Genomic DNA, 26,639 nt, shown 5'->3' on the forward strand with positions numbered 1-26,639 from the left:
GATGAAAGGTAATCAAACCAGAAGCAGAAACAATCTCAATCATTTACAGCCTCGGAGGGTCTCTGTAGCCTGGAAGCTATTTGTCCGCCTTGTTTACGCACTCCTGGAGTCCGTCTTTGAGCTGTGCCAGTTCTTGGGTGTGGCTGGCCAGGGTGCCGTTGACCTGCGCTAGGTAGCTGTCCGAATGGCTCTCGAGCTCTGCGCGAATCCTTTCCAGCTGATCCGCCAGCTCCCCCAGGCTGCTACACTGGCCTTCCACTTGAGCAACTCGGCTCTCGACGCCCATGACCTCGCGATGAGTGTCCAGCGCCGTTCCGCGGCAACTCTGGAGCTCGCCCGAGAGTCTTCGCTTCATACCCTGCAGCTCGGATTTCAGCTGCAGCAGCCGGCGCTCTCCGGAGCCCAGGAGAACCCCTTGCTGGCCCACTATATCCGCGATTCCCTGGACCTGCGAAGCCAGACGGTGCTGGCGCTCCTGCCATGTGGAGTTTGCGTGGCTCATCTCGTTGGTGAACAGGTGTACGGAATCTCTCAGTCCTTTTATGGTGCGGTTCACGGAGTTAAAGTTAACCTTAAGAAGGGTGATCTCACCCTGTATGGAGCCCTCTTGATCCTTCTGGGCGAGCTGCATCAGGAGGCCCTGCAAGGTTCCATTGAGATGGTTTAGCATGTCTGAGTGCGAGTCTAATCGATCAGAAATCTCTTTCTCCTTCTCCTTGCAGTCCTCCACCTCCGTCTGGATGAGGCCTGTGTCAGGAGCAGGTGCTGAAGAGCAGGCCGATGTGCACAGAAGCTCCAGATCTGTCAACTGGTTCTGGATGCCATCCAGACCACCTTTAACATGCCTTCTGAGGTTTTCGATCTCTGTCCCCAGCGCTGGCACCACCTGGCCCTCCAGAAGCGCCGGAGCCGTGGCATTGCTTAGCTCCTCTACGGCTACGAACACACGCTCCTCCAGGTTCTTCAGCTTGTCCTCCAGAAGGGTATTAAACCCGTCCATTCTTTCACCCAGAAAGTCTAACCCGGTCTCGCTCTGCTCTGTGACGTTGAGGCGACTCTCCACGTCTAACAATCGAGCATCCAGAACGGTCTCCAGGTGAAGCGTCTGCTCCGTCAGTGCCGTCTGCAGCTGCCTTTGGGACTCAGTCAGACCTTTAACGGATTCCTCCAGGAGCAAGGTACGCTGGGAGATATCGTTGATCTGACCGCAGCAGCCTGGGGCCACTGTGAGACCCTGGATCTGAGCCTGCAGGTCACCGAGCTCCTTCCTCAAACCTGTTTCACGGCCGTCCAGAGACTGCTGAAGCTGCTCCTGACCGTTTAGGTGCTCCGTATGGCACTGCTGCTGTACCTGGGGGAGAAGGGGGTATATGGTCACTCAGGTGCACAGTTATAATGCATTTATCACCAGTAACCTTCCTAGGAAAACCTTTAATATAACCTTTAATAACTGACAAGTGTGCCCCCTAATGGCCAGGCTGTTTTGGCCATCCAACCCGGTGTCCCCATGTTCCCCAGAACATATCAAGCAAAATGCATTCACCTGTCCGATCTTCTCATTGCAGTGGTCCTCCAGGCCACTCAGTCTCCTCTCAAAACCATCCAGGATTTGAGTCCTTATGTCATCCAGCCTGGTATCCAACAGCTCCTCCACGAGTCTCTGGTCACCTTTGCCTGGCGTCTCCATCAGCCTCTTCAGCTGTCCATCGTGGCCCATCACCATTCCATGGAGCTCGTCCAGCATTTCGCTCTTGACCCGCAGCTCATCCTTGACCTCCGTCACTCTGCCAATCAGCTCGCCAAAGACGGGGAAGCCATCGCTGCCCTCCCTGGCGTCCGGCACGCCTTCAGGGATGACTCCTATTTCCACAGTGGTGTCCGGTTGATGAGGCGTGCTGCTCAGCATCGTGTTCAGCATCTTCTTGGTGTTCTCTCGGAGCGAGACGCGGAGGCGTTCCTCCAGGCCAGTCATCAGGCCATTCAGAGTTTCCAGGCCCCGAGAAAGCTTCCTTAGGTCATCCTCCATACGGTCCAGCCGCTCGCCAGTGACGCCCACTTTTGGACCTAAGACACCAGTTAAGAAAGTAAACCAACCATGGCTTCTCCACCCACTATAAACATCCATAAACAAATGCATCGGTTTATATTGTTACCTCCGGAGGGCAGCTGTCCGGTCGGTATGTTATCAGGTTGACCCCCGGGGAAAGGGAACGGCTTGCCTGGATGCAGATCCGTACCAGGCATGTTAGGATGACTCCATGGGAAACCCTTCACGCCAGGCCTTGGTCCCTTAAAAGAGGGCGTGACGTCATCTGGTCCGGGTGTGGGACCATCGAAGCAGTTCTCGCCACTGTAGCCTGGGCAGCATCGCCACTCCAGCTCTGTCACCATCTTGTAGCCAACCTTGTACGTGGGTTTGTAGAACGTCCGATACCTGTAGTATACGTGGAGCAGAATTATCGAGTGTGTTGAGCAGAGCGGCTTTACGCTTACAAGCATCGAATTAATGCCTCAGGAGTCAGTGATGGGATTAAATGAGTGAATTAGGATCAGCGGATTATGTCCAGATTATATACGGATTACAGGATTGTTGGCAAATTGAGCCGATTACACAAAGACGGTGGATAGTGCTTGGCATGGCAGGGGTGATATGTAGTGACAGATTGGTTTGGTTAGAAAGGTTTGAATAATCAGTCGTTTGGGGATCTGGATTGGATTCATCCAATCTACATTATACCTTATACACAATCAGCCATAACATTAAAACCACCACCTTGTTTCTACACTCACTGTCCATGTTATCAGCTCCACTTACCATATAGAAGCACTTTGTAGTTCTACAATTACTGACTGTGGTCCATCTGTTTCTCTACATGCGTTGTTAGCCTTCTTTCATGCTGTTCTTCAATGGTCAGGACCCCCACAGCGCCCCGTGGGCAGCGTCCTGTGACCACTGATGAAGGTCTAGAAGATGGCCGACTCAAACAGCAGCAATAGATGAGCGATCGTCTCTGACTTTACATCTACAAGGTGGACCAACTAGATAGGAGTGTCTAATAGAGTGGACAGTGAGTGGACACGGTGTTTAAAAACTCCAGCAGCGCTGCTGTGTCTGATCCACTCATACCAGCACAACACACACTAACACACCACCACCATGTCAGTGTCACTGCAGTGCTGAGAATCATCCACCACCTAAATAATACCTGCTCTGTGGGGGTCCTGACCATTGAAGAACAGGGTGAAAGGGGGGTGACAAAGCATGTAGAGAAACAGATGGACTACAGTCAGTAAGTGGAGCTGATAAAATGGACAGTGAGTGTAGAAACAAGGTGGTGGCTGATCGGTATGTTATGGCTGATCGGTGCAGAGCAGGAGGATTTGAAGTGTAATGCACCAGATAATAAAACAAAATTAATAATAACATTAATGTCTGATCAGAATTATCAGGGGTTGTTAATGTAGATGAAACAGTGCAATAGACAGTTGATGTTTTATTTGCACCACTAGAGGGAGCAACAGGACAAAGTGTAATTAAAACACCCCACCCAAAGCCTACGACATTCCACCAAGACCAGGACTAGGACCAAAGCCTGTTAGAAACCAAACGCACCAACAAGCTGGTTTTGGATGGTAACCAATATTAAGTGTTCAGACTGAGCTGGTCTGGTGAGTTTAGAGTCGGTTTAGATGCTGGTGAGGCCCAACAGTGGCGACCTGGCAGTGGTGGGGTTGGAACCAGCAACTTTCTGCTTACTAGTCCAGTACCTTGACCCCTAGGCTATCTCTGGGTTTTTAGATCAGTCCAGACACCAACTTTCTCAGGCTAAAAGACCAGATAAACCATTTAGTTGGTTTTGGGTGTTTAAATGTGGCTACATATGTAGACAGATCTGCTGCTGTATGGTCAGAAGTATTTGGACACTTGACTGTGAGCCTCCCCTTAACTGATAAAGTCCTTACATTAGTACTGGACACTTCTGTCCCCAGATGCACTTGGTGGTGTAGTCTGCCTTGACGTAGGTGGCCATTCCATCCTGCATGGTACAGGTTACATTCTTCTGCACAATGTAGGCACAGTGGTTTCTGAAAAAAAGGAAAGACAGAGAGGTTTAAAACAATCATTATTATTATCTAAACTGCACTATATGGCCAAAAGTATTTGGACACTTGATCATGAGCCAAACAAGATTAAAATAACAACAGTACATGGTGTTATCACAGGGTTCTTTATCAATGTGATATACCCAAACATCTTCTTAATGACCCTACCAAAAAAATCATCTATCGCCAATCCATCACAGGACTCAATCACCCCCTCAGACATAGCCAATCATATCTGTGTACACACCCAGTTTGCCGGAGCTGTGCTAGTGTGATAAACCACTTTTTCTATTATTGTTATAACCACATGTCTTGGTGTTTAACATTTTACAAAATATCTTTTGGCTTGTTTTCGTTCCATGAAGGATGAATGCAGTTTTGGGTTTGGTTCTTCTGTGTACACGTAGATAAACAAATGATGGCAGTATTAGCCGGAGCCTGCAATTCCATCCAATACACACACACACACACACACACACGCACACACAAAACATTCACTTAAATAAATACTATTATTATTATTTCCAGGCTGGAATTCACCCTGGAGAGGACGCCGATCCTTCACAGCCTCACAGGACGACACTTTCACACGGTTATTCCTGCACTTATTGTTGTCTCACATCTAGAAGCAATTTAAGATTCACCTGCTGTATGTATTCCGGAGGTTTTAAGGGCACAGAGAACCCAGAAGAACCCTCATGGACGTGAGGAGAACCGGGAAAAGACCAGATGAAAGGAACCAGGGAATAAAAAACAAAGACAGCAGTCAATAACAGGATGTTTTCCTTTCAGTCCGGCCAACAAGCCGGCCTAAAGGGACGACACGTGATGGTCAGCGCCAAACGAGAGGCACGAAGCTGCACAGCTGTCTCACATACAGTCCTCACGGTGCGTCCAGCCCCCGCCACATCGCACCAGATTCCAAAATAAAGAATCCCATCGACACTCTGCAGTGCAGCTATAGCAACTGTTTAATGTTGTGGCTCCAATTACCGACCGAACCGTAACACCAGTTAATCTCACGAGCTCTGATCCACAGATGTTCCGCCGCACGAGGCCAGTCCAGCCAGAACGAACCGATGCTAATGTGCACATCTGGACGGTGCGGCGACGGCTCTTTGGTCAGATTAAGTCTTAAAAAGAGCTCAAGTATCACAAAGGCCACATTTGGCTGCAGCATAAAGCCTGAGACTGTTAGCATTCATCACTCGATGTGTTCACTGTGACTGGATTTCAAAAGACTGAACGCTGACCGCTGGGTGTCATTCAGATCGGATCTAACTGGGCTTTTGAGCCGAGCTGCCAGGCGTCCTGAGCTGTAACTCTATTTTTAATTCACGTTGGGAACTGGCTGTTGGCTGGGCACGGTTGGCTACGGTTCAGCGCTGGCCTGAGTTAAAGCAGTTTGGACTGTCTCAGTGGGTCGACACAAACGCACCAACCTGGCAACCCTAAATCATATGGATTGATTAGCAAGGTGATAATAAATCTATCATATTTATTTATTTATTTATTTATATTAAATAAGTCTTTTATTTAGATTCTGGTTGCGGAGAGTCTGATGCCAACTGGAAACACACACACACACACACACACACACACACACATTTAATATAGAGATTAAACCCTTAAACTTTTGATTATTCAATCATTCATTAATTTATTTGTTTGTAGTCAGTGCTTTATCTTGCTCAAGGTCTAGGTGGGTCAGGAATACAGGAACAGACCTTGGGCCCTTTAAATGTGTTCTATTAACTGCAGGTCACTTGAACAAACTGGTATTTTAAACCCAGACGGGTAAAAAAGCTAGAATTGTCTAATGTTTTAACGAGTTTTCGTCTCTGGCAAATCATGGTTGAAGTTCAAGTGCATATTTTTAAAATGAGGCTGAAATGTTTAGGATAAAAAAAGAAGTAAACCAATAAAACTGATATGAGGATTTAAGTAGAGCATATCTGGCAACCCGCAAAGGAACCAGACAGAGCTGACAGGTAACGGTTTCGCGCCAAATTTCAGAACTTGTTTAAAAATTAAAGCTTTTATCACAAACACCACAAAATAAAATAAAATATCTACTCAACACGACGAATAGAGTATAAATGTTTAAAAGATAAAAGCTTTAAGACTGAAAATAGTCAAATGAAAGCTGAACAGAAAGGCAGAGAGTTCCACAGGATTTCTGAAAGGTCCTGACAGGACAAAAGAAAAAGATGGAACAGAAAATAACAAACAGTGAACATTATATATAAACGTTTGAGCTCGAGTGATAATAAACAGTAGAAATTATAATGGAAGAACTGTACAAAAGTTCAAAATAGCTTCTCATGTCACCTAAAATTCTAGTTAGATATTAAGACAATGTGAAGACAATTAACAGACTAAAAGGACCTGAGGGGAGAAGAGAGTCCTGGAGAGGAAAGAAGTCAAATTAGTCCTTTTAGTTTTAATTGTGTTAATATTAAATGTTCTTTAAACGTATTATAAATAACATTAAAATATTATGAAGAGCATAATGTTAAGATAATACTAATAATAATACCGGAGTAAACAACATCATTCTTATAAGTGCAACACAAAGGTGCAATATTTATTCATTTATTTATCCGCTTATCCAATCAGGGTCCCGGGGGGGACCCCAGCTTTTCATCCCAGCTTTTCAATGGGCGCAAGGCACACAGTAACACCCTGGACGGGACGCCAGTCCATCACAGGGCAGACACACACACACACACCCATTCACTTATAGGGCAATTCAGTGTCTCCAATGAACCTGACCGCCTTTATCCAAAGTGACTTACATTACAGTTACAGTATACAGTCTAAGTATACAGAACTGAGGGTTAAGGGCCTTGCTCAAGGGCCCAACAGCAGCAACCTATCAGTGGTGGGGCTTAAACCAGCCACCTTTGGATTACTTGTCCTGTGCCTTAACCACTAGGCTACGGCTACCGCAGACTCGGGGAGAACATGCAAACTCCACACGGAAAGGACCCGGACCGTCCCGCCTGGGGATCGAACCCAGGACCTTCTTGCTGTGAGGCGACAGCGCTACCCACCGAGCCACCGTGCCGAGCTTTGGAATGATTAGGTAGGTATTTATAGAGAAACGTTAGCTCTGTAGCTTTACAGCATTAAATCTCAGTCATATGTTTGGGTTATAGAGCTAGCCTAGCCAGACGCTAACCTCCGGGCGCTGCTTAAGAAGGAAATGAGAGTAGTTTAGCACCAGTTTATCCGGCGCGGGTGGTCAGCGGCTCTGTACACACTGACCCTTGTCCCTACATCTTTTTCAGGCATATATTACATTTATAATAATATAACAAAGTACATGACTTGGTTTATAAGGGAATATTTTTTTCTTTAGTTCATTTTTAAATTAATTACTTTAAAGTTAATTAACCCAAGGGGATCAATAAAGTCTTATCATATCTTAAAAAGTATAAATTAGAATATAAAATTACAAACACAGTATAATTAACAGATTTAGAAGTAGTACACTGATGTTATTTTGCTGTTTATAGCCTGTTTTCTTTAAACGTCTTAGTTTCTGAAGGACTGAAGAGGATATTTTTGCTGGACCTGGGCAAGAAGATCCAATAAGACGGTAAGAATAAACTTTTTAGTGCGTCCAGTTGCCCGATTGCGTCACGCTTCCTCTCCACCAATGCCGACCCCCGCTCTGATTTGAGGAGAACGAAGCTAACGTGGGCAGCAGCCGTATGCATTTTGTCACCTACACTAGACGAGATCAGCTGCGGATCAGCTCTGTGTACGGAGAGACACACCCTGATCCGTACTCTTTCCCCGCCCCTGTGCAGGCACCATCATCAGCCAGCAGAGGTCGCACCGGCCACGAGGAGTCCCTATCCGGCTTAATACCCCACCCCTATATGAACAACAGGCCAATCTGGCATTGTTCATGTGGCTGCTCAGCCCAGCCGGATGGTATTCGAAATCCCAGCTCTGGTGTGCTAGTGTGTTTTACCCCCCAACTTGCTTCTTATGAACAGTTTAACTCTGTTTTATTTAAACAGTAAATATAGTTTAAACCGTTTGTTTTACAGTCAGTGAGGACTTGATTGATAGTGTGAGCATGTTAGATCCTGTAATGTTTGCCGTGTACAAGCCTTCGTTTATCCTGCAGGTCAAACAGTGTGCAGCTTTATGTGACACCATGTGAAGAGAACGTTATATCAGACTTTTATTATGTAGCTCATTGTTACTGATTTACCAGAATCAAGTAGCTCGAGTGTTTAGTGTTTTGTGCAGGACCCCTTAATCACTTCCAACACGGTGGTCCGAAGCAGCTGCTGGTTCCTGGGTCGCGTCTGGCCACGTTTTCGGGGGCGAACCCTAAAACCGGCTGTTTGCTAAGTACTGGTGGAAATCTGCCATCCTGCAACAGAGCATCTTTTTATTCCAAACTCAGCCGGGAGCTTGAAACAGTCCTTTATTTAAAGGTCCATGAGTGGGATTAGCACAAACCCTGCTGCCTGAGGTTGCATAACGGATCCACTCGCTGAAAAATGTCTACATGGACGACAGGACTTCGACAATATAGTAAAATTACAACATTAAAGTCACAATATTATGGACAAAAGGTGCAAAATGAGTGACGTTATAGATCTGGTTATACTCTATATGGCCAAAAGTATGTGGACACCTGACCTCTGTGTGATTTTTAAGCTAGAGCAACAGCCGCTCTTCTCAGAAGGCTGGTGGGAATTTGTGCCCGCTCAGGTGGTGCAGCGGTAAAAACACACACTGGAACCAGAGCTGGGATCTTGAATACATCGTATCGAATCTCAGCTCTACCTGCCGGCTAAGGCTGAGCGGCCACATGAACAACGATTGGCCTGTTGTTCAGATATGGGCGGGACTAAGCCGGATGAGGTCTCTCTCTCTTGTGACTGGCACAATTACGACCTCTGCTGGCTGATTGATGGCGCCTGCACAGAGATGAGAAAAGAGTGCTCTGAGGGTGTGTCTCTCCGTACACAACGCTGAGCTGCACTGCACTCGTCAAAGTGTAGGTGATAAGATGCATACGGCTGCCGCCCACATGTCAGAGGGGGCATGGGTTAGCTTCGTTCTCCTCAATCAGAGCGGGGATCGGCATTGGTGGAGAGGAAGCGTGATGCAATCGGGCAGTTGGACGCTCTAAAAAGGGAGAAAAGGGGGAGAAAATGTATAAAGAAAAAAAAAAAAAAAAAAAAGATGGCAGCATTTGTACGGCTGGGCGCTGATTGTTCAGTTGATGTTCCAGTTCATTCCAGAGCTCTTGAGTTGGGCTGAGGTCGAAGTTTCTTTAAACTGTAGCAAGAAAGGGCCTTCCCTAAACTGTTGCTGCAACATCGGAAGCATAAAATTTCCTGTATATGACTGATATATTACACCTGTTAGTAACTGTTGTGGCTAAAACACGTGAATTGAAACATTACACTGGGTGTCCCAATACTTTTGACCATATACTGTAAATCACACCAGTAAAAATGTACTGGATAAATCTGCTAAACCCATTTCGACAGGTCAGCGCTGATGAGAGAGTAGCTCGATAACTTTGCCAACACAAGAAACGTGTGAGTTTGGGTTTGTGAGAGCACATCTGGAGAAAATGGCCTTCAGGATCAGTGTGAATGAGCCAGATGTTCCCAACGGAGACCGTCGTCCCAGAGATCTGAAACACACCACCGTACACACGGAGCTATCCGCCGCCAGATCCGCCGGTTTAGTCGAGCGGCTGGCGGAATTCGATCCAGGTAGACGGACGGAGCAGGAGAGGGAAACGGGGGCGCGGGATTTGACGTATCCAGTGACGTGATGCCAATGCGGTGATGCCTAGCGTAGCAACCTTAGCATCGAGACATGAGCTGGGTCAAACACTCTCTGACTGGCGTCCGAGTGGCCATAGTCAGTTATTGTGGTTAGCAGTTTAGCGTTTAGCTGTGACTTAGCATTTTAGATTTACCAAACATGATGCTTGAGAGTTTGTACTGGTGTTGCAGGCTACAGCGATGTAATTTATGCTAATACGCTAGCCCACCACTCTTGAGTCTTGAGTTTGTGTCCTAATATGCTAGCCCACCAGTAGCGAGTCTTGAGTTTGAGCCCTAATACGCTAGCCCACCACTCTTGAGTCTTGAGTTTGTGTCCTAATACGCTAGCCCACCAGTAGCGAGTCTTGACTTACACACTTACACACCTGTTAATAGTAACAGCTCTGGCTAAATCACCTTAACTCAGTAATCATAATTAATCTGGGTGTCCACATACTTTTGACTATAATCGTTTGAAGATTTATAGAGAAACGTTAGCTCTGTAGCTATCCAGCGTTAAAGCTCAGTCATGTGTTTGGGTTAAAGAGCTAGTTTAGCCACACTCTAAGAAGGAAGCGAAAGTAGCTTAGCACCAGTTTATCCGGCACGGCCGGTCAGCGGCTCTGGACACACTGACCCTTTGTCCCTCCTGGTCCACTTCAGGGAGGAAAATCCCTCCATTTTTTCATGCACCGTTCAGCCACTGTGAACGACCGCGCCGCTAATCAGTGCTAATAGCAGCCGTGGAAAGAAACGCTGGTGAACCTGCAGGGACGATTCGCACGATTTAAGAATCAGATTTAATGTAATTATGTATAATGTAATGGCGGCTCTCCATGTCAGTCAGGCAGCACCGAACACCGCGGAGGTCATTCATACCGCCGGAGATTATACACTGATGCTCAGATTTCACGTTTTGTTGAGAACCAGCAAGCACGTCATCTACAAATCTACAACAATTATAGAGGTGGGAGGTCAAGCAAGCTCATATTTGGGTGTCCAAATACTTTTGGCTATATAGCGTACATATAAAAGTCTACAGTACAGCTCGCCCTTTCAGAACCCTCAACCCTTTGACCAAGATAGAGCCCAAAGCTTTCGCGTGACATTTCACAGCAACACTTCTGGATTAGCTTGTTGTTCTCACAGCTGTCGGGGTCACACCATGATCTGGGACGTGATGTCCCTTCCATCGGGAGTCTGGATTAAACGTAGGGTCCAACTTTAAACGATCATCTCTGACCTTGTGTGGTCATTAAGCCGGGGGTCAGTTTCTAAACAATGTGTTAAAAACCCACATGAATTTAGTTTTAAGTTACTGTAAAGACGCTCCTCAGCCGTCGGAATGGTACCACAACAATTCTACAGAGATAAAAAGATAGTAAGTAATATGCTAACCCGCCACTGCAGGGTCTTGAGTTTGAGTGTTATCTGTCTCGTTGGCAGCGCTTTGAAAAGTTTAGCATCAACCTGGGTCAGAATCCAATCAGATTGAACTTTGAGTTCAGCGGCAAGCGGTAAAAACCGAGCGTCAAAGAGGTAAATGTAGCTCAAGGTAGCGCAGCGGCAAGCTAAACGGCATCTGCTCACTCCATAGGGAACGATGGCACAGCCATGCAAAAGCCCCCCATCACCTTTGTAGCAACAATTTGGGGAAGGCCGTTTCCAGTTCCAGCATGACTGTACCCATGTGGTTTGGCCAGTTTGGTGTGAAGGAACAGTGGCCAAGGTGCACACATTTGAGATGAGAACCCCCCCGTGTTCCATCTTTCATCTTTTAATGTGACTATTAAATGTTAATTGTTTTGCACTATTGATGGAGGAGGGGGGGCACTCATGTGGTATAGCGTTCTAACCGGGTGTCTAAACTGACGTGATCGGCTCTGTCTGGGCGTATGGATGGATCGGCGCCCTGTTCGGGGTGTTTCCTGGTGGAACTGGACCGGCTGCGACCCTGACCATGTAAAAGTAATAAACATGCCTGTTGGGGCGCCCTCGGCAGTACAACTTTTTTTTAAAAACGATATTAAAACTCGGGTGGCACAGTGGTCTGATGCTGAGCTATCGACCTGGCCGGACTTCTAACAGGCTGCACCGCTGCGACTAACTCGCTGGCTCACAGTCGTCATTCCAATTCATCCCGAAGGTGTTCCACGGGGTAGAGGTGACGTCCGTGGTCGGACAGGTTTGTTGTAAAGCAGGGGTGTCCAAACGCCGTTACCGTTTCATTATATGTGATAGCGACACACATTTATTTACATTCTTGGCATTTAGAGGACACTTTTATCCAAAGCGACTTACAGTACTGAGACAGTACACTGTCTAAGCAATTGAGGGTTAAGGGCCTTGCTCAAGGGCCCAACAGTGGCAATCTGGCAGTATTGGGGCTTGAACCAGCAGCCTTCTGATTACTAGGCTACAACTGCACTGGGACACACAGTGTTCAGACTGGGAATGACCTTTTTCATTTCATCTCTAAAATACCTCACGGGCCGTTTCGGACAGGGTAACAGGCCACGAATGGCCCGCGGGCCGCAGTATGGGCACCCCTGTGGTAAAGAAACACTATGGACCTTGCTTTGGGTACAGGGGTACAGCCATGCAGGATCAAGAACGTTCTGACCTTCCCCAAAGAAAGTTAGAAGCATAGAATGTATTTCACTCAGGAGGTGCGTCCACATGCTTTTGTTTGCCATGCAGTAGATTCGGTTTGTTTACTCACTTGTGGCGGCTCATGGGTTTGGCGGGGTTGTGCTGCGGAGGAGCTCCAGCCTTGAACAGGTTGTACCTGTACGGGTTCCCGTAGAAGTTCCCTTTGGCGTCCGCCGCGTCCAGGACCAGCGCCAGCACCAGGGGCATCAGTGCCAGGCAGCACGGGGCGCGCTTCATCTCTCAGCCGGTGAAGATCAGAATAAAACAGGGTGAAGATGGTTATACCGGATCCACGGAGCTCATCTGGAGTCTGGTGGGGTTTTGTGATCCCTGTGAGGTCCCTGAGGGACAGTCACCGCAGGAGGGCAGGGGCTTCACTGAGGCGTCCGTTCCATGCCCAGGAAGGTCTGAGGGTTCCAAAAAATGTGCCCAGCGAGACGGAATACAGAAGAATGAGGAGCAGGAGGAGAGAGGAGCAGGTACGGACTCTCGGTCAGCTGTGTGAATGAGTGTAGGATCAGACTCGCGGTGCTGTTAGTGACTCCCCCCGGTGAGGGGCCGGCTCCCGAATTTGCATAGCCCTCCCATACTGGAATGCAGGCCTGGACTGGGTGGACTGGGCTGCTTCTGATCCTCCTTTTGATTGGATGTGGCAAAAATAAACCATGTCTTAATTTATACACTATGTGGACGAAAGTATCCGGACTCCCCTTCTAATGTGTTTCAGCCACAATCGTTACTAAGAGGTGTGATAAATCAATCATATAAAGGAAAGTACATGCTTCCCACTTTGCAGCAAGAGTTTAGGGAAGGTCCTTTCCTGTTCCAGCACGACTACACCCCTGTAACTCTAGAATTTTGACCTCAGCTCCACACAACTCTCTGGGATAAACCAGAACATTAACTGATCAATCAGCACTGAGCAATACAAACGCTGAACGAGCACAAATCCCCACAGACATGCTTCTCAGAGGAGCGGCTGTTGTTCCAGCTGAAAAGATCACACAGAGGTCACTCAGGTGTCCAAATACTTTTGTATGTACTCATACATAACAGATGCAGCATTAGGATCATAAATAACAGTAAAGGAAGGTCATGTGACTTACATGTGTGCTGATTCTGGATTCGCCACGCAGCCCTCGGGCCCTTATGCAAGGCCCTCAAGGTGCCGTATAATGACTGACCCTGCGCTTCCAAACATGCTGGGATACATGAATGAAATAATTTTATTATATCGTACATGTGTTTATGAACATAAGACAGTAAACTTTGCCTGGGTGGTCCCGAGTGGTCCTGGGTGGTTGTGGGTGGTCCTGGGTGGTGGTTTCATGGGCAAAGGTTCATCGTCCAGCTCACAATCCAGAACTGAGTCAAATTAGCCGGTCAGGATTAACGTACCAGAACAAGCCAGACAGAGTCAACAGAAAGTGTGTGTATGTGTGTGTGTGTGTGTGTGTGTGTGTGGTCATCACACCGGCAATTTCTTCAGGTGTGACTGATAATTAAAACTTGGGCAATGGCGGCCCCTGGTGGACAGGTGAAGTAGTTGCACGACTCAATATGAAGGTGGTGCAGCCTCTTTAATAGTAGTGCATCCCACAACAGTCCCATTTAGCCTACCACACTATAGGGCCAAAAGTATCTGGACGCCTGACCTTCAGCCTGTTGGACGTACCATTACAATAAACTGTACAGAAAGTATATTTCTGTATAGCCGTACATCATGAGCACCGTTTCTCCTCCTGACTTCTGGGACGGATGTTTTTAAGGCTGAGAAACAGATTAAAAAAATTTATAAGTCATATATAAATCATTATATAAATAAATACAATTATTCATTTAGATGAGTGGAATGTTGGAAATGTGTTTGTTAATCACATGACCAGTACAATGAAATGCTTTTCCCATTATCCCAGTTTGGAAGTCGGGTCGGAGCACAAGGGTCCAACAGTTAAGACTTGAACCTACAACCTTGCGTTAATTAACCCAAAGCTCTACCTGCGAGATCTTAAATATATCAGCAACATCAGAAAGAGAATGAGAAATAAATAATAATAAGTGCAGAAGTGCCAGCAGTACTGATCTGGAGTCCCAGGGTTCGACCGCGTGTGAACGTACCGCAGGAGTAAACCGGGGCCGGTGGAATTCGGCTAATAGCCCGTGTGCGTTTGCTAACGCAACACAGCGAGACACTTCTCACCTCGGCGAGAGAAGCTGCAGATTTACTCTGCTGTGTTTACTTTACATTCACCGCTCACTGTCACAAACATGAATTACTGCCGAGGGGCGCCGATAAAAAACCCTCAGGGCCCGGCGCAGTGAAAAGGTCTTTATCTGACCGAGTCCTGCCACTTTTATTTAATACTGGACAGAGAAACGTGTTTAAAATGGACGTTAATTAATGGAAGTCCAAACAATGTGGAGAAATTTTGACCCAATTTACTTTGCATAAATTGAATCTCTAGTGGATTCTAATAGTTCTTACTGTGGTTTGCTGGAGTAACTGTGCCAAAATTGTTCTGTAACACTTTCCAGACTGGCACTTGACTTGTCAGTGCACTCTCAGTGCAGGTCCCAAGCTCGGATAGAAGGGCATCTGGTGTAAAAACTGTGCCAGGTCTGGTATCATAATCATCATCATTCCAGTTACTGATTAGTTCGAGTCGCAGGACATCCCAAGGGTTCCCAGTTTTTTGTTGGCTGGATTACGTTTCCACCCTCCTGCAGAATTACATTCAGTGGTGGATAAACGATCCTCTGTGGTGGAACAGCAGAGCAGTGAAGTGTTTCCTGTTCATCAGGAACTCTGGAGACCAGACCGGTCATCACTGATCACTGGTCCAGACCAAAACCACAGCATCTGTATTGTACGACTGGTCCAGACAGCCTCAGTTGATGTTCCGGTTCAATCCAGAGCTGGTGAGTGGTGCTGAGGTCAGTGCCTATCTATCGAACCTCATCAGGGTCCTGAGGAACCCCATCAGCCCGACGTTTGTTAGCTCCCTCAGGAGCTCGGGGATGCTCACCCCTCTCCCTCACGTCCTCACTCAGGTTAGGAATGTGTGAAGGGTTCGAGAAGTAAACAAGCTCCATCAGGAGAGAACACAAACCCCTCAGTCACTCAGTCACTAATGACCGCCGGATAATTGCTCAGAGCTAGCCGCTCCCCCGTCAGCAAACTGTCCGAATAATTTGGGGTCAGTACTGCGGGAACCTAGTGTCCACTATCAGCCCGGGGTCAGAAGTTTACATACAACCGTAAAGGACTGTGTGTGTCATGGAAGCTTTAGGATTTCAACTAGGGTGGCACCACTTCCATACCATAACCATAACCTTAACCATAACCTTAACCATAACCTTAACCATAATCATCACCATAACCTTAACCATCACCATAATCATCACCATAACCATCACCACAACCATAACCATCACCATAACCATCACCATAATCATCACCATAACCTTAAGCATCACCATAACCATAACCATAACCATAACCATAACCTTAACCATAACCACAACCACAACCACAACCTTAACCATCACCATAACCTTAACCATAACCACAACCATAACCTTAACCATAACATAACATAGCCTTAACCATCACCATAACCTTAACCATAACCATAACATAACATAACATAACATAACCTTAACCATAACCACAACCACAACCATAACCTTAACCATAACCATAACCACAACCATAACCTTAACCATAACATAACTTAACATAACCTTAACCATCACCATAACCTTAACCTTAACCATAACCATAACATAACCTTAACCATAACCATAACCACAACCATAACATAACATAACATAACATAACCTTAACCATAACCACAACCACAACCATAACCATAACCTTAACCATAACATAACATAACATAACATAACCATAACCATAACCTTAACCTTAACCATAACCATAACATAACCTTAACCATAACCTCAACCACAACCACAACCATAACCTTAACCATAACCTTAACCTTAACCACAACCATCACCATAACCATCACCATAACCTTAACCAAAACCATAACCTTAACCATCACCATAACCATAACCATCACCATAACCATAACCTTAACCTTAACCACAACCTTAACCTTAACCATAACCTTAACCATCACCATAATCATCACCATAACCTTAACCATCACCATAATCATCACCATAACCATAACCATAACCTTAACCTTAACCATAACCATAACCATAACCATCACCATAATCATCACCATAACCTTAACCATCACCATAATCATCACCATAACCATCACCACAACCATAACCATCACCATAACCATCACCATAATCATCACCATAACCTTAAGCATCACCATAATCATCACCATAACCATAACCATAACCATAACCTTAACCATAACCTTAACCTTAACCTTAACCATAACCTTAACCATCACCATAATCATCACCATAACCTTAACCATCACCATAATCATCACCATAACCATAACCTTAACCAGAACCCTGACCAGAACCAGAACCACAACTATAACCATAACAGGCTTTCTTGCTGTTACGTTTGTGGTGAATGATTGTCTCTGCGGTTGGTAAACGATGCCGGGTGGTAGAGAACTCGAGTCCATCATTAATGGTTCTCCTGTTGGGTTTGTATCTCGTCTCAGGTTTAAATTCCACAACTGTTTTGTAACGTCGTGAAAACGTCAGCGCAGGTTCTAATAAAAAAAAAAAAAAGAACAAAGAAGCGGCGCGGGCGTGGAAGCGTGCGGTCAGCGCCAACTTCATGACCCCAGCGCATTACAATCCGCTGGTGCTCGTCTTCACTCCAGTCCTGAACTAACCATCCGTTCACCGGATCTTTCTACACCCTGTAGCTGGGTCCTTTTTACTGAAACTGGGCTGAACCGCGCCTCTCTTAAAGTCCTCTGGGACGAGACGGCGGGGTATCGCTTCAGAGGTTTTCCCACAGCCGCCGGACGCTCGACCGCTTTTACTGCATCAAACCATCGTTAGGTTATCTACACCCTTCTGATCCTTGATTAATATACATATGTACAAAAGTATGTGGACACCTGATTAAGAGCTTGGACATTCAGTTCAGAAATTAGGAGTGTTAACTCGCCCCCGTGCAGCTACAAGGGTCGTTTTTGGAAAGTCCAAGGCACTGACGTTGAAAGAGAAGGCCTGGCTCACAGTTGACATTCCAGTTCATGTTAAGGGTGTTCTGTGGGGTAGAAAGTTTAGGATGGGACATCAGGATGGAAGAATCTGGAACATCAGACGTTTGGTTTATACAGCAACAAACCGTCGGGTGGAGACGCCCAGCCGACCTCTGACTTCACCGTACACAAAGTGCATTGTGGGACAGCAGTGAGAAAAGGTTCAAAGGCTACAATAACAGCACGTGGCTCAGCGCTCGGGCCCTCTCGTCAGAGGCCCCCCGGCACCGCGCGGAACGCGCCGCGGCCAAACGAGACCAACGCGGAGCGCAAATTAGCCTGAGCACAATGCGGCTCCTGTTGTAGGGAGAAGCCCCCGGGCTGCGTTCTCACATCTGCCAAATGGTTACCAGATGTAACCGGGGCGGCCGAACGCTCCTGCTACGTTCAGCTCAAGCCGAAAGTTTACGCGCGCTAGTGCGGGACCTCTACTTCACCGCGGGCTCAGAAACGCCCATCCATGCTTCTTTAGGTCATGTGATCAGCTCTGAGGTGTCGATTTTTGGAGCAGGCGTTTAAACCGCCATCTAACAAGAAGCAAAGCAAAGCTTGCTCGACTGAGACAGCAGCTTTCAATTTATATAGCAGAGCATCAAAATTTTCTACCACTGTAAGGTGACTGTTTTTCTTTCAAACCTTGAACAGAGACCACTGTTCCATATATTACAGACACTGTATGTAAATCTTTCTGGGGTTTTTTTTATCCCACTTTTTGACTCTTATGTCGAGGGGAGGGTCGAGGGGGTTACGGTCCCGCTCCGACACAGGAGCAGTCTCGGATCACTACTTTTCACCTTTCAGGGGCGGAGTCTCACAGAGTGCAGTCATTCACGATAGTCTGCGATGAGCCGTTCCACCATGCAGTGCTTTGATCGGTCTGCAGAGGGCGCACTTGCCTCTCCAATCATGTGTCTCTGTAGGCGCCCGGCCGGCTGATAGCAATATAGAACACGCACACTTCATGTCTGAAAGTATGTGGACACCAACATCCCACTCTGAAACCACACACATTAATATGAGACATTGTGTCTATAACAGCCTCCACTCTGGCCCCGACGTTGGACACGCTGGCCTGTTTCACAGTCGACGTTCCAGCTCATCTTAATAATGTCCAGTGGTGTAAAGGTCAGGATTCTGTACAAGTTCCAGGATGAAGTCTCCTCTCTTCCCCCCGAAGGCGGAACACAGCGTTCCTGACAGCGACCGTCCACGCGCTTGGGTTGAAAATGAACGAGTCGATAGTGAAGGTCATTACAGGTCATCCGCCGGTGGCCGGACCATGAAAGCGGAGGCTGGCATTGTTTCGATCTGGGTGGATCTGGGCATCAAGCCCAGAACCATCGGCGCAAAACAGCCCGGCTGACTTACATATAGGAATGAAACTCTGAGGTTCCTATAGGAGGTACGACAGTGTCGTGAGCGAGCGTCTTTAGTTAAAACTAATAGTGTGGTTGTGGATAAGAGATTAAAAACAGTTTTAGGAAGATTAATAAAAGAAGCAGGAGCCGGAGGGGAGCGTTTGATGTCTGCTGGGGTAAACATGCGCCCCGTGTTTTGTTTGGCGTTCCTCCTCTGTTTGCTGTTAGCATCGTGGTTCTACATTCAGAGCTCGACTGTCACGCTGGTGATCTGAAACATTCCTGAACACGAGCAGCAGTGAGTCCTGATACGGAAACAGTGAACCACCGCAGTCCTTTACCTCACGAGGTTTTATATGGTTGGATAAACTCAATGGTCAAAAGTATGTGGACACCCATCCTGATAATTGAATTTGATTGTTTCTGCCACATCCATCACTAACAGGTGTAGCTACAGGACGGACACTTCCTGACCAGTGGATATATACACTATACTGCCAAAAGTATTCACTCACCCATCCAAATCATTGAATTCAGGTGTTCCAATCACTTCCATGGCTACAGGTATATAACACGGAGCACCTGGGCATGCAGACTGCTTCTACACACATTAGTGAAAGAACGGGTCGCTCTCAGGATCTCGGTGAATTCCAGCGTGGTACCGTGATGCCACCTGTGCAACAAGTCCAGTGGTGAAATTTCCTCGCTACTAAATATTCCACAGTCGACCATCAGTGCTATTATAACAAAGTGGAAGCGATTGGGAACGACAGCAACTCAGCCACCAAGTGTTACCACGTAAAATGACAGGGCGGGTCAGAGGATGCTGAGGAACATAGTGCACAGAGGTCACCAACTTTCTGCAGAGTCGATCACTACAGACCTCCAAACTTCATGTGGCCTTCAGATCAGCTTAGGAACAGTGTGTAGAGCTTCATGGAACAGGTTACCATGGCAGAGCAGCTGCATCCAAGCCTTACGTCACCGGACGCAGTGGTGTAAAGCACGCCGACCACTGGACTCTAGAGCAGTGGAGACGTGTTCTCTGGAGTGACGAGTCTGGGTTTGGCGGTTGCCAGGAGAACGGTACCTGTCTGACTGCATTGTGCCGAGTGTAAAGTGTGGTGGAGGGGGGATTATGGTGTGGGGGTGTTTTTTAGGAGTTGGGCTCGGCCCCTTAGTTCCAGTGACAGGAACTCTTAATGCTTCAGCATACCAAGAGATTTTGGACAATTTCATGCTCCCAACTTTGTGGGAACAGTTTGGGGATGGCCCCTTCCTGTTCCAACATGACTGCACACCAGTGCACAAAGCACAAGCTCCATAAAGACGTGGATGAGCCAGTTTGGTGTGGAAGAACTTTTCCCACCCAGCAGTGGGGTCGCCCAGCCGACCGGTGAAAGAGCTTGACAGAGCTGAGATTCGAGCTTGAAGAGTCCAGAATCCAATCAGCCAATCAAAGATGAGGATTCTCGGTGGCTGTAGTACGTACCAGAGTAAAGGATTAGGACAGGATTTGACTACAAGGTTTAGAGATCTGCAGGGTCGTCGAGCGAACACACGCGCGCCAAGATTCCACGCTCATGCTACCCACCAGCGCAAACCCCAAACAGCCGAGCCCTGTACTGGGATCATTTAGATATCATGGGAACATAAATCACAGAGAGCTGTTGGGTGAGAACGCTAATCCGGCTCAAATTCGGCGTGGTGGGAAAACAGTGTTTACAGAGCTCCCATTTCACAGGGATCCACTCACAATCCAGCGTGGTGGAGATGGGAGCCGCCGCCACCACTAAACCAACAGCTGGACTGGAATGAGACCAACACTTCTGTTATGCCTGTACTCATGTCATATTAGCAACATTAGCGTTAGTGTTCTGTAAAAGAGATTTATTCATATAAATCTACTGGTTGGTTGGTTTGCTCATACAGGACAAGCAGTTGGTTGTTGGATATGGTCGTAATGGTAGTTAGTTTGACCATACAGGTTTATTAACTGCTTGTTTAGGTCATAATGGGGTCAAAAGGGTCACATATAGTGTTGTTTTATATATTTATAGATGTAGAATTGCTTTATAGAGACTCAATGGGGTTATAGAGGGTCACATACAGAGTTATATATTCTGTATATATATTTATTGTTTGGGTTATGTAGGCAGTTGTTTGTATGATATAAATCTACTGGTTTGTTGGTTTGGTCATACACGCCAAGCAGTTGGTTGTTGGATTAGATTATATTAGTCAACTGGGTAGTTAGTTTGACTATACAGGTTTATTAACTTGTTGTTTAGGTTATACAGACCTAATGGGGTTATATAGGGTCACATGTAGGGTTTTATATACTGTATATACCCATTGGTTGGGTTATACAGACAATTCTTTGTGTAATATGAATCTACTGGTTGGTTGCTTTGGTCACACCATTGGACAACTAGATAGTTAGTTTAACCACACAGGTTTATGCATATAGGTTTATTTAAGTTGGTGGGGGGGATATATGGTCACATAGTGTTTTATATATACTGTATATACCCATTGGTTGGGTTATATAGACAGTTCTTTGTGTATTTTGAATCTTTCGGTTGGCGGGTTTGGTCATGCAGGCCAAATATGGTCATATAGAATTATATATACAGTATATATCCATTGGTTGGGTTATATAGACAGTATACTGGTAGGTTAGTTGGTTTGGTCATATAGGGCAAGCAATTAGTTGTTGCATTGCGTTAGGTATTGTTGCATATGGGTAGTTAGTTTGATCGTACATGTTTATTAACTGGTTGTTTAGGTCATACAGACCTAATGAGGTCATATAGGGTTACATATAGGGTCTATATATATATATTGTTTGGATATGTTTGTGTGATATGAATCTACTAGTTGGCAAAGTCATCTCCACTTACCAGCTGGTTAGTTTGGTTATACAGGTTGTTGTTTTGGCTCTAAAGGTCTGCAAGCTTGTTGCTTGATTGGGTGATGTTGGCAAACTGGATAGTTGGTGGTTAGTTGCTGGTTGTTGGGGTGAATTAGGTATAGTGGATGATCGTTGTGGTTGGTTAGGTCATTTAGACAGTTGATGGGTTAGTTTGGTCGTATTGGCCATTTGATTCGCTGGTGAATTAGCTCAGCCAGCCAGAGCTAGTCGCCTGATCTAGCGTTCCCTTCGCTCCCAGCGTCCACCCTCGTGTCCTTCCAGCTCCTCGCAGGAGTGACGCGTTGAGTACGATTAGCGCTGGTTTGGCGCCAGTCGTGGGAAAATCCGGAGCTTAGAGGCGAGATTTAAAACGCTGTTTTATATTCAAACACCAAAACAGTCATTACTGACACTGCTCCAGGACATGAAGTAACTCTGAAGTAAATAAATAAATAAAAATAAATGATGAAAATGATGTGTACACTTCTTTAAGCTTTCGGAGGATAAAGTCCATCAGTGGAACGTCCTTATTGTTGTTGACACGTCAATCGCCTCACGTCGTCAGTGTTACCTTCTGAACGACGATTACTAGTGCGACCCCCCTCATAGAGAGGCTGTTTCCCACCCAAGAGATGTCGTCAGGAGCGTTGGGAAGCATCGGGACACCTACGGGAACTGTCACAACACTCCTTTCTAAATCCATGAAGTAGGATGGTCCACAGCCCCCCCAAATCTCCCCCCGGTGTCGTGAGAGTGGGTCCTAATCTGCCCCTCACATCTCACGCCGGGGCCGCTCGCCTCCGATACTCTTGGACCGGATCCATTTTCCATTGGTGCGCCGCGGTCGAGTGATGATATCTCTAAAATAAGCTGCCCGGGGGGTCTCGTCACTGCACCCATCACGACTGGCAGCGCACCAGGACGCTGCGGTCTCCTCACGATGGAGCAGCGATGAAGACGTATCAGAGCAGAACAGCAGGGCCGAGGGGACGCAGAGGAGGTTCTGTTAGCTTAAACGCTGGTTAGAAGAACAAAAACGAGTGGACACGTGCCTGTATATTAATATAGAACTGACTCCATCTCGAATTTTGTGGCATTAACAGTCTCTACTCCTCTAGGAAAGGTTTTTCATCAGATGTTTTTTGGTGATGTCATTTCTGCCCAGTTCTTCAGATCTTCTGAGCTCTTTTTTGACTTGTTGGGAGGGAAAAGCTCTGAGAAGAACCACTGTTTCCTCCAAATGGATATAAACGCTTTCGCTGTGGTTCAGTGGAGTCCTAGAGTCTTCCTGTACCATTCATAACAGCAGCATGATGGGGTGAACTTTGTTCTTTTAATAAATTTAATGTGTTTTTTACTTTGTTTAATTATATAAATTTTTTTATGTGACAGATTTACTCCTTCACTCACTCACTCATTTACCACCTCACTCTTTTACCAAACCACCCACCCACTTACTCACTCACTCACTCACTCACTTACCCACATACCCACCCACTTACTCACTTACTCATCTAACGCCTCACTCCTTTAACAACCGACCAACTCACCCACTCACTCCCTCACTGACTTACACACCCAACCACCCACATATTTACTCATGTATTTACCAACTCACTCACTCACCAACCCACTCACTGACCCACACACTCACCAACCCACTCACTCACATACCCACCCACTCACTTACTCATTCACATACCCACCCACTTGCTCCTTCACTTACACACTCAACCACCCACTTATTTACCCACTCTTACACATTTACCAACACACCCACTCACCCACTCACTCACTCATTCACTTACACACTCACATTTACTCATGTATTTACCAACTCACTCACTCACCAACCCACTCACTCACTCACTGACCCACACACCCATTCACTCACCAACCCACTAACCCACTCACTCATTCACATACCCACTCACTTGCTCCTTCACTTACACACTCAACCACCCACTTATTCACCAACTGACTCCCTCACCAACCCACCAACTCACTCACTTACCCACATACCTATTCAAATACTCACTCACTCACTTGTTTCCTCAACCCACCCACTCATCACTCACTCACTCACTAACTCACTCACCAATCCACCCAAACACTCCCTCACCCACTCACCCAGTCACTCATGTTCCAGTTCAGTTACTGCAGGAGTTGATAAGAACTGAAGCTTGTTTGGATTTTATCAGACGGTGGTTTAGACGAGTTTTTTTTAAACCACCTCTTATGTGTTTGATTAGTGAAACTCTTTAAAACAGCACAGGTTCCTTCAGTCCTGATCCTTACACAGATTTACGTTTACGTTCCTCCTGAGATGAAGGATCTGTTTTCTTCACGTCCTTCAGTAAACACGAGCTGAAATCTCACGCTGATAAAAGGAGTTATAAAACGAGTTTTAATGAAAGGAGGAAGTTTGGAGACAATCTGAGGAAAGCATGCAGAGATCTGATTGGTTCCTGGATGATGTTTGTGTTCGGTTCTTTCCTCACGCCGCCGTGTTTAGTCTGGGTTAGTTTGGGTCATTAGCGTTAGTGTCGTAGCTCAGCGCTTCAGTCCTAAATGAATCCAGACTTGAACATATCTGAACGTCAGAGTCGTTCTGTTCAGTATTAATAAAACAGTGGTGCACGTTACTGCTGAGATCTGGGATCCAGGGTTCGAATCTCAGCTGGGGTTGCACATCAGTGCACACTTAGTGCAGGTCACAAGCCTGGATACTGAGGAGGGTTGAATCAGATGTGTGCAGTACAGACCACTTCTTTTCACCTGCAATTTCTCGCTCCAGTTGACCTGACTGCATGTTTTTAGACTTGTGGCGGAAACCCAAGTGGACACAAGGAGAACATGCCAATTCTTTTACAGAAAGGACCCTGTCCAAGTCCAGTCCACCATACCGCCTTCTTTCTACCTAGTGTGGCACTGCTTGTGTTACTGCTAGTCATTGGGTCACAATATCGAGGTGAAAATCCGGTGTGACCGAGTTCTCCGCCATACAGATGAACCCACGGTCGAGAACATCGTCCCCTTGATGCCCGCCTGCATGTGTTGGCGTTCCTCTTAATCCCTCTGACACTCGGCTCTCAGAAGAGAACCGCACTGAGGAATTATGGGATTTAAACCGCTCACGGTTTGTTTACAGGCCCGGCATTCCACTCAGCACCGGGCTGCCCTCCACGCCGTCGTTAAAACCACCTGCCGCGCCCGTAATTGGACACTTTGTTTTTTCGCTTTGTTTTTCCGTGCCGGCGGCCCCGCGCGGCCTCTGGGGCTTCGGGCCTAGGAGTTCACCGGCGGCGCGTGTGGCGGCGGGTGTGAGGTGTCGCCGCGCCCGCTGAGTTCATACCGCAGTCTTTATTAGGGTCAGGGGGCCGGGTGTGGTCGCCGTCAGCGCCGGGAATGTTTACAACGACTGGCAGAAATTCCAGCAGGAATATTTACACCCTGTCCAGACGTGGCTTATTTTTCGCCGCTGGCGCCGCCACCCCGGTCGAGGAGGGCAGAGGCTGCCACGCCCCTTTCCAACACTTGCCCAGTTGCGGATCGCTTCCATCATCTAAGGTGCCACATTTAACCAGACTTGCTTTGACTGACTGTTGTGTGGAACCGGACCCACCGCCACCCTGACCAGGATAGGGTGCAAGTATCTATGCCACTTTTATTCGACCTGGGTTAGCCACACACACTGATGGCCGAAAGTATACGGACACCCGTCCATGACCTGATTCTGAAACCAGCTGTATTAAGCATGGTTGTAGATTTGCCGCTATAACAGGCTCCACTCCTCTAGAGAGGCTCTGATATTGTGGAGTGCATCTGTGTATATTTGAGCTCATTCAGGCCCTGATGTTGAACCTGAAGACCTGGCTCAGAGTCAACATTCCAATTCATCCGAAAGGTGTTGGGTCGTGTCGAGGTCGGGGATCCGTGGATTCCACTGGAGCTCAAATTCCCCCAAATCACTGGACCGCTCGTTCCTCTCTGTACGGACCTCGCTTCATTCACAGAGGCTCAGTCGTGCTGGACCTGGTACGGGCCTTTCCTGAACTGTTTCCTCTTAGCCCTTCTCATACGGGCACAGAGAAGTCAGCAGCTGTGGTCAATCATAATCAATAAGTAATCAGTAAGGAATTAGGAGGCCAAAAATAAATCAGGATTAATTAATTAAAGTAAATTAATCTTTATAAATTGCTGGATGTTTCTTTTCAACAGAGCAGATCTTAAAATACAATTTATTTATTTATTTAAATACATTTTATTTTTATTTATTTAAATATATTGTATGTGTATATATTTAAATACATTTTATTTTTATTATTTAAATACATTTTATTTTTTTATTTAAATATATTTTATGTGTATTTATTTAAATACGTTTTATTTTTATTTATTTAAATACATTTTACTTTTTTTATTTAAATATATTTTATGTAAATTTATTTAAATACATTTAATTTTTTATTTATTTAAATACATTTTATTTTTATAGAATGTCTTTCAGCAACCGGCTCTGTGGCACAATGGACAGCGCGTTGGACTTTTAGGCTTAGATATGAGGCCATTC

At 46.3% G+C, this 26,639-nt stretch overlaps 1 protein-coding gene across 1 annotated transcript; it reads right to left on the minus strand.

Moving 5' to 3' along the window:
- Nucleotides 1-65: 65 nt before the first annotated feature.
- Nucleotides 66-12,809, minus strand: LOC134333388 (EMILIN-3). The gene is made up of 5 exons (XM_063015357.1): nucleotides 12,643-12,809; nucleotides 3,964-4,086; nucleotides 2,154-2,434; nucleotides 1,544-2,064; nucleotides 66-1,351 (listed from the first exon to the last, which is right to left on the minus strand). Exons 1-5 carry the CDS (start codon nucleotides 12,807-12,809, stop codon nucleotides 77-79), a joined length of 2,367 nt encoding a protein of 788 aa, XP_062871427.1. The 3' UTR covers nucleotides 66-76.
- Between the last annotated feature and the right edge of the window lie 13,830 nt (nucleotides 12,810-26,639).

This window comes from Trichomycterus rosablanca, chromosome 19 (genome assembly GCF_030014385.1).
Source record: "Trichomycterus rosablanca isolate fTriRos1 chromosome 19, fTriRos1.hap1, whole genome shotgun sequence".
In the NCBI taxonomy this organism is placed as follows: domain Eukaryota; kingdom Metazoa; phylum Chordata; class Actinopteri; order Siluriformes; family Trichomycteridae; genus Trichomycterus; species Trichomycterus rosablanca.

Coding starts and splice junctions, on each gene's coding strand:
- LOC134333388 (XM_063015357.1), bottom strand. CDS start 12,809: ATGAAGCGCGCCCCGTGCTGCCTGGCACTGATGCCCCTGGTGCTGGCG. Junction 2,435..3,963: donor CAGAAGTGTCCAGTACTAAT/GTAAGGACTTTA, acceptor CGTATACTACAG/GTATCGGACGTTCTACAAAC. Junction 2,065..2,153: donor CGGACAGCTGCCCTCCGGAG/GTAACAATATAA, acceptor CTGGTGTCTTAG/GTCCAAAAGTGGGCGTCACT.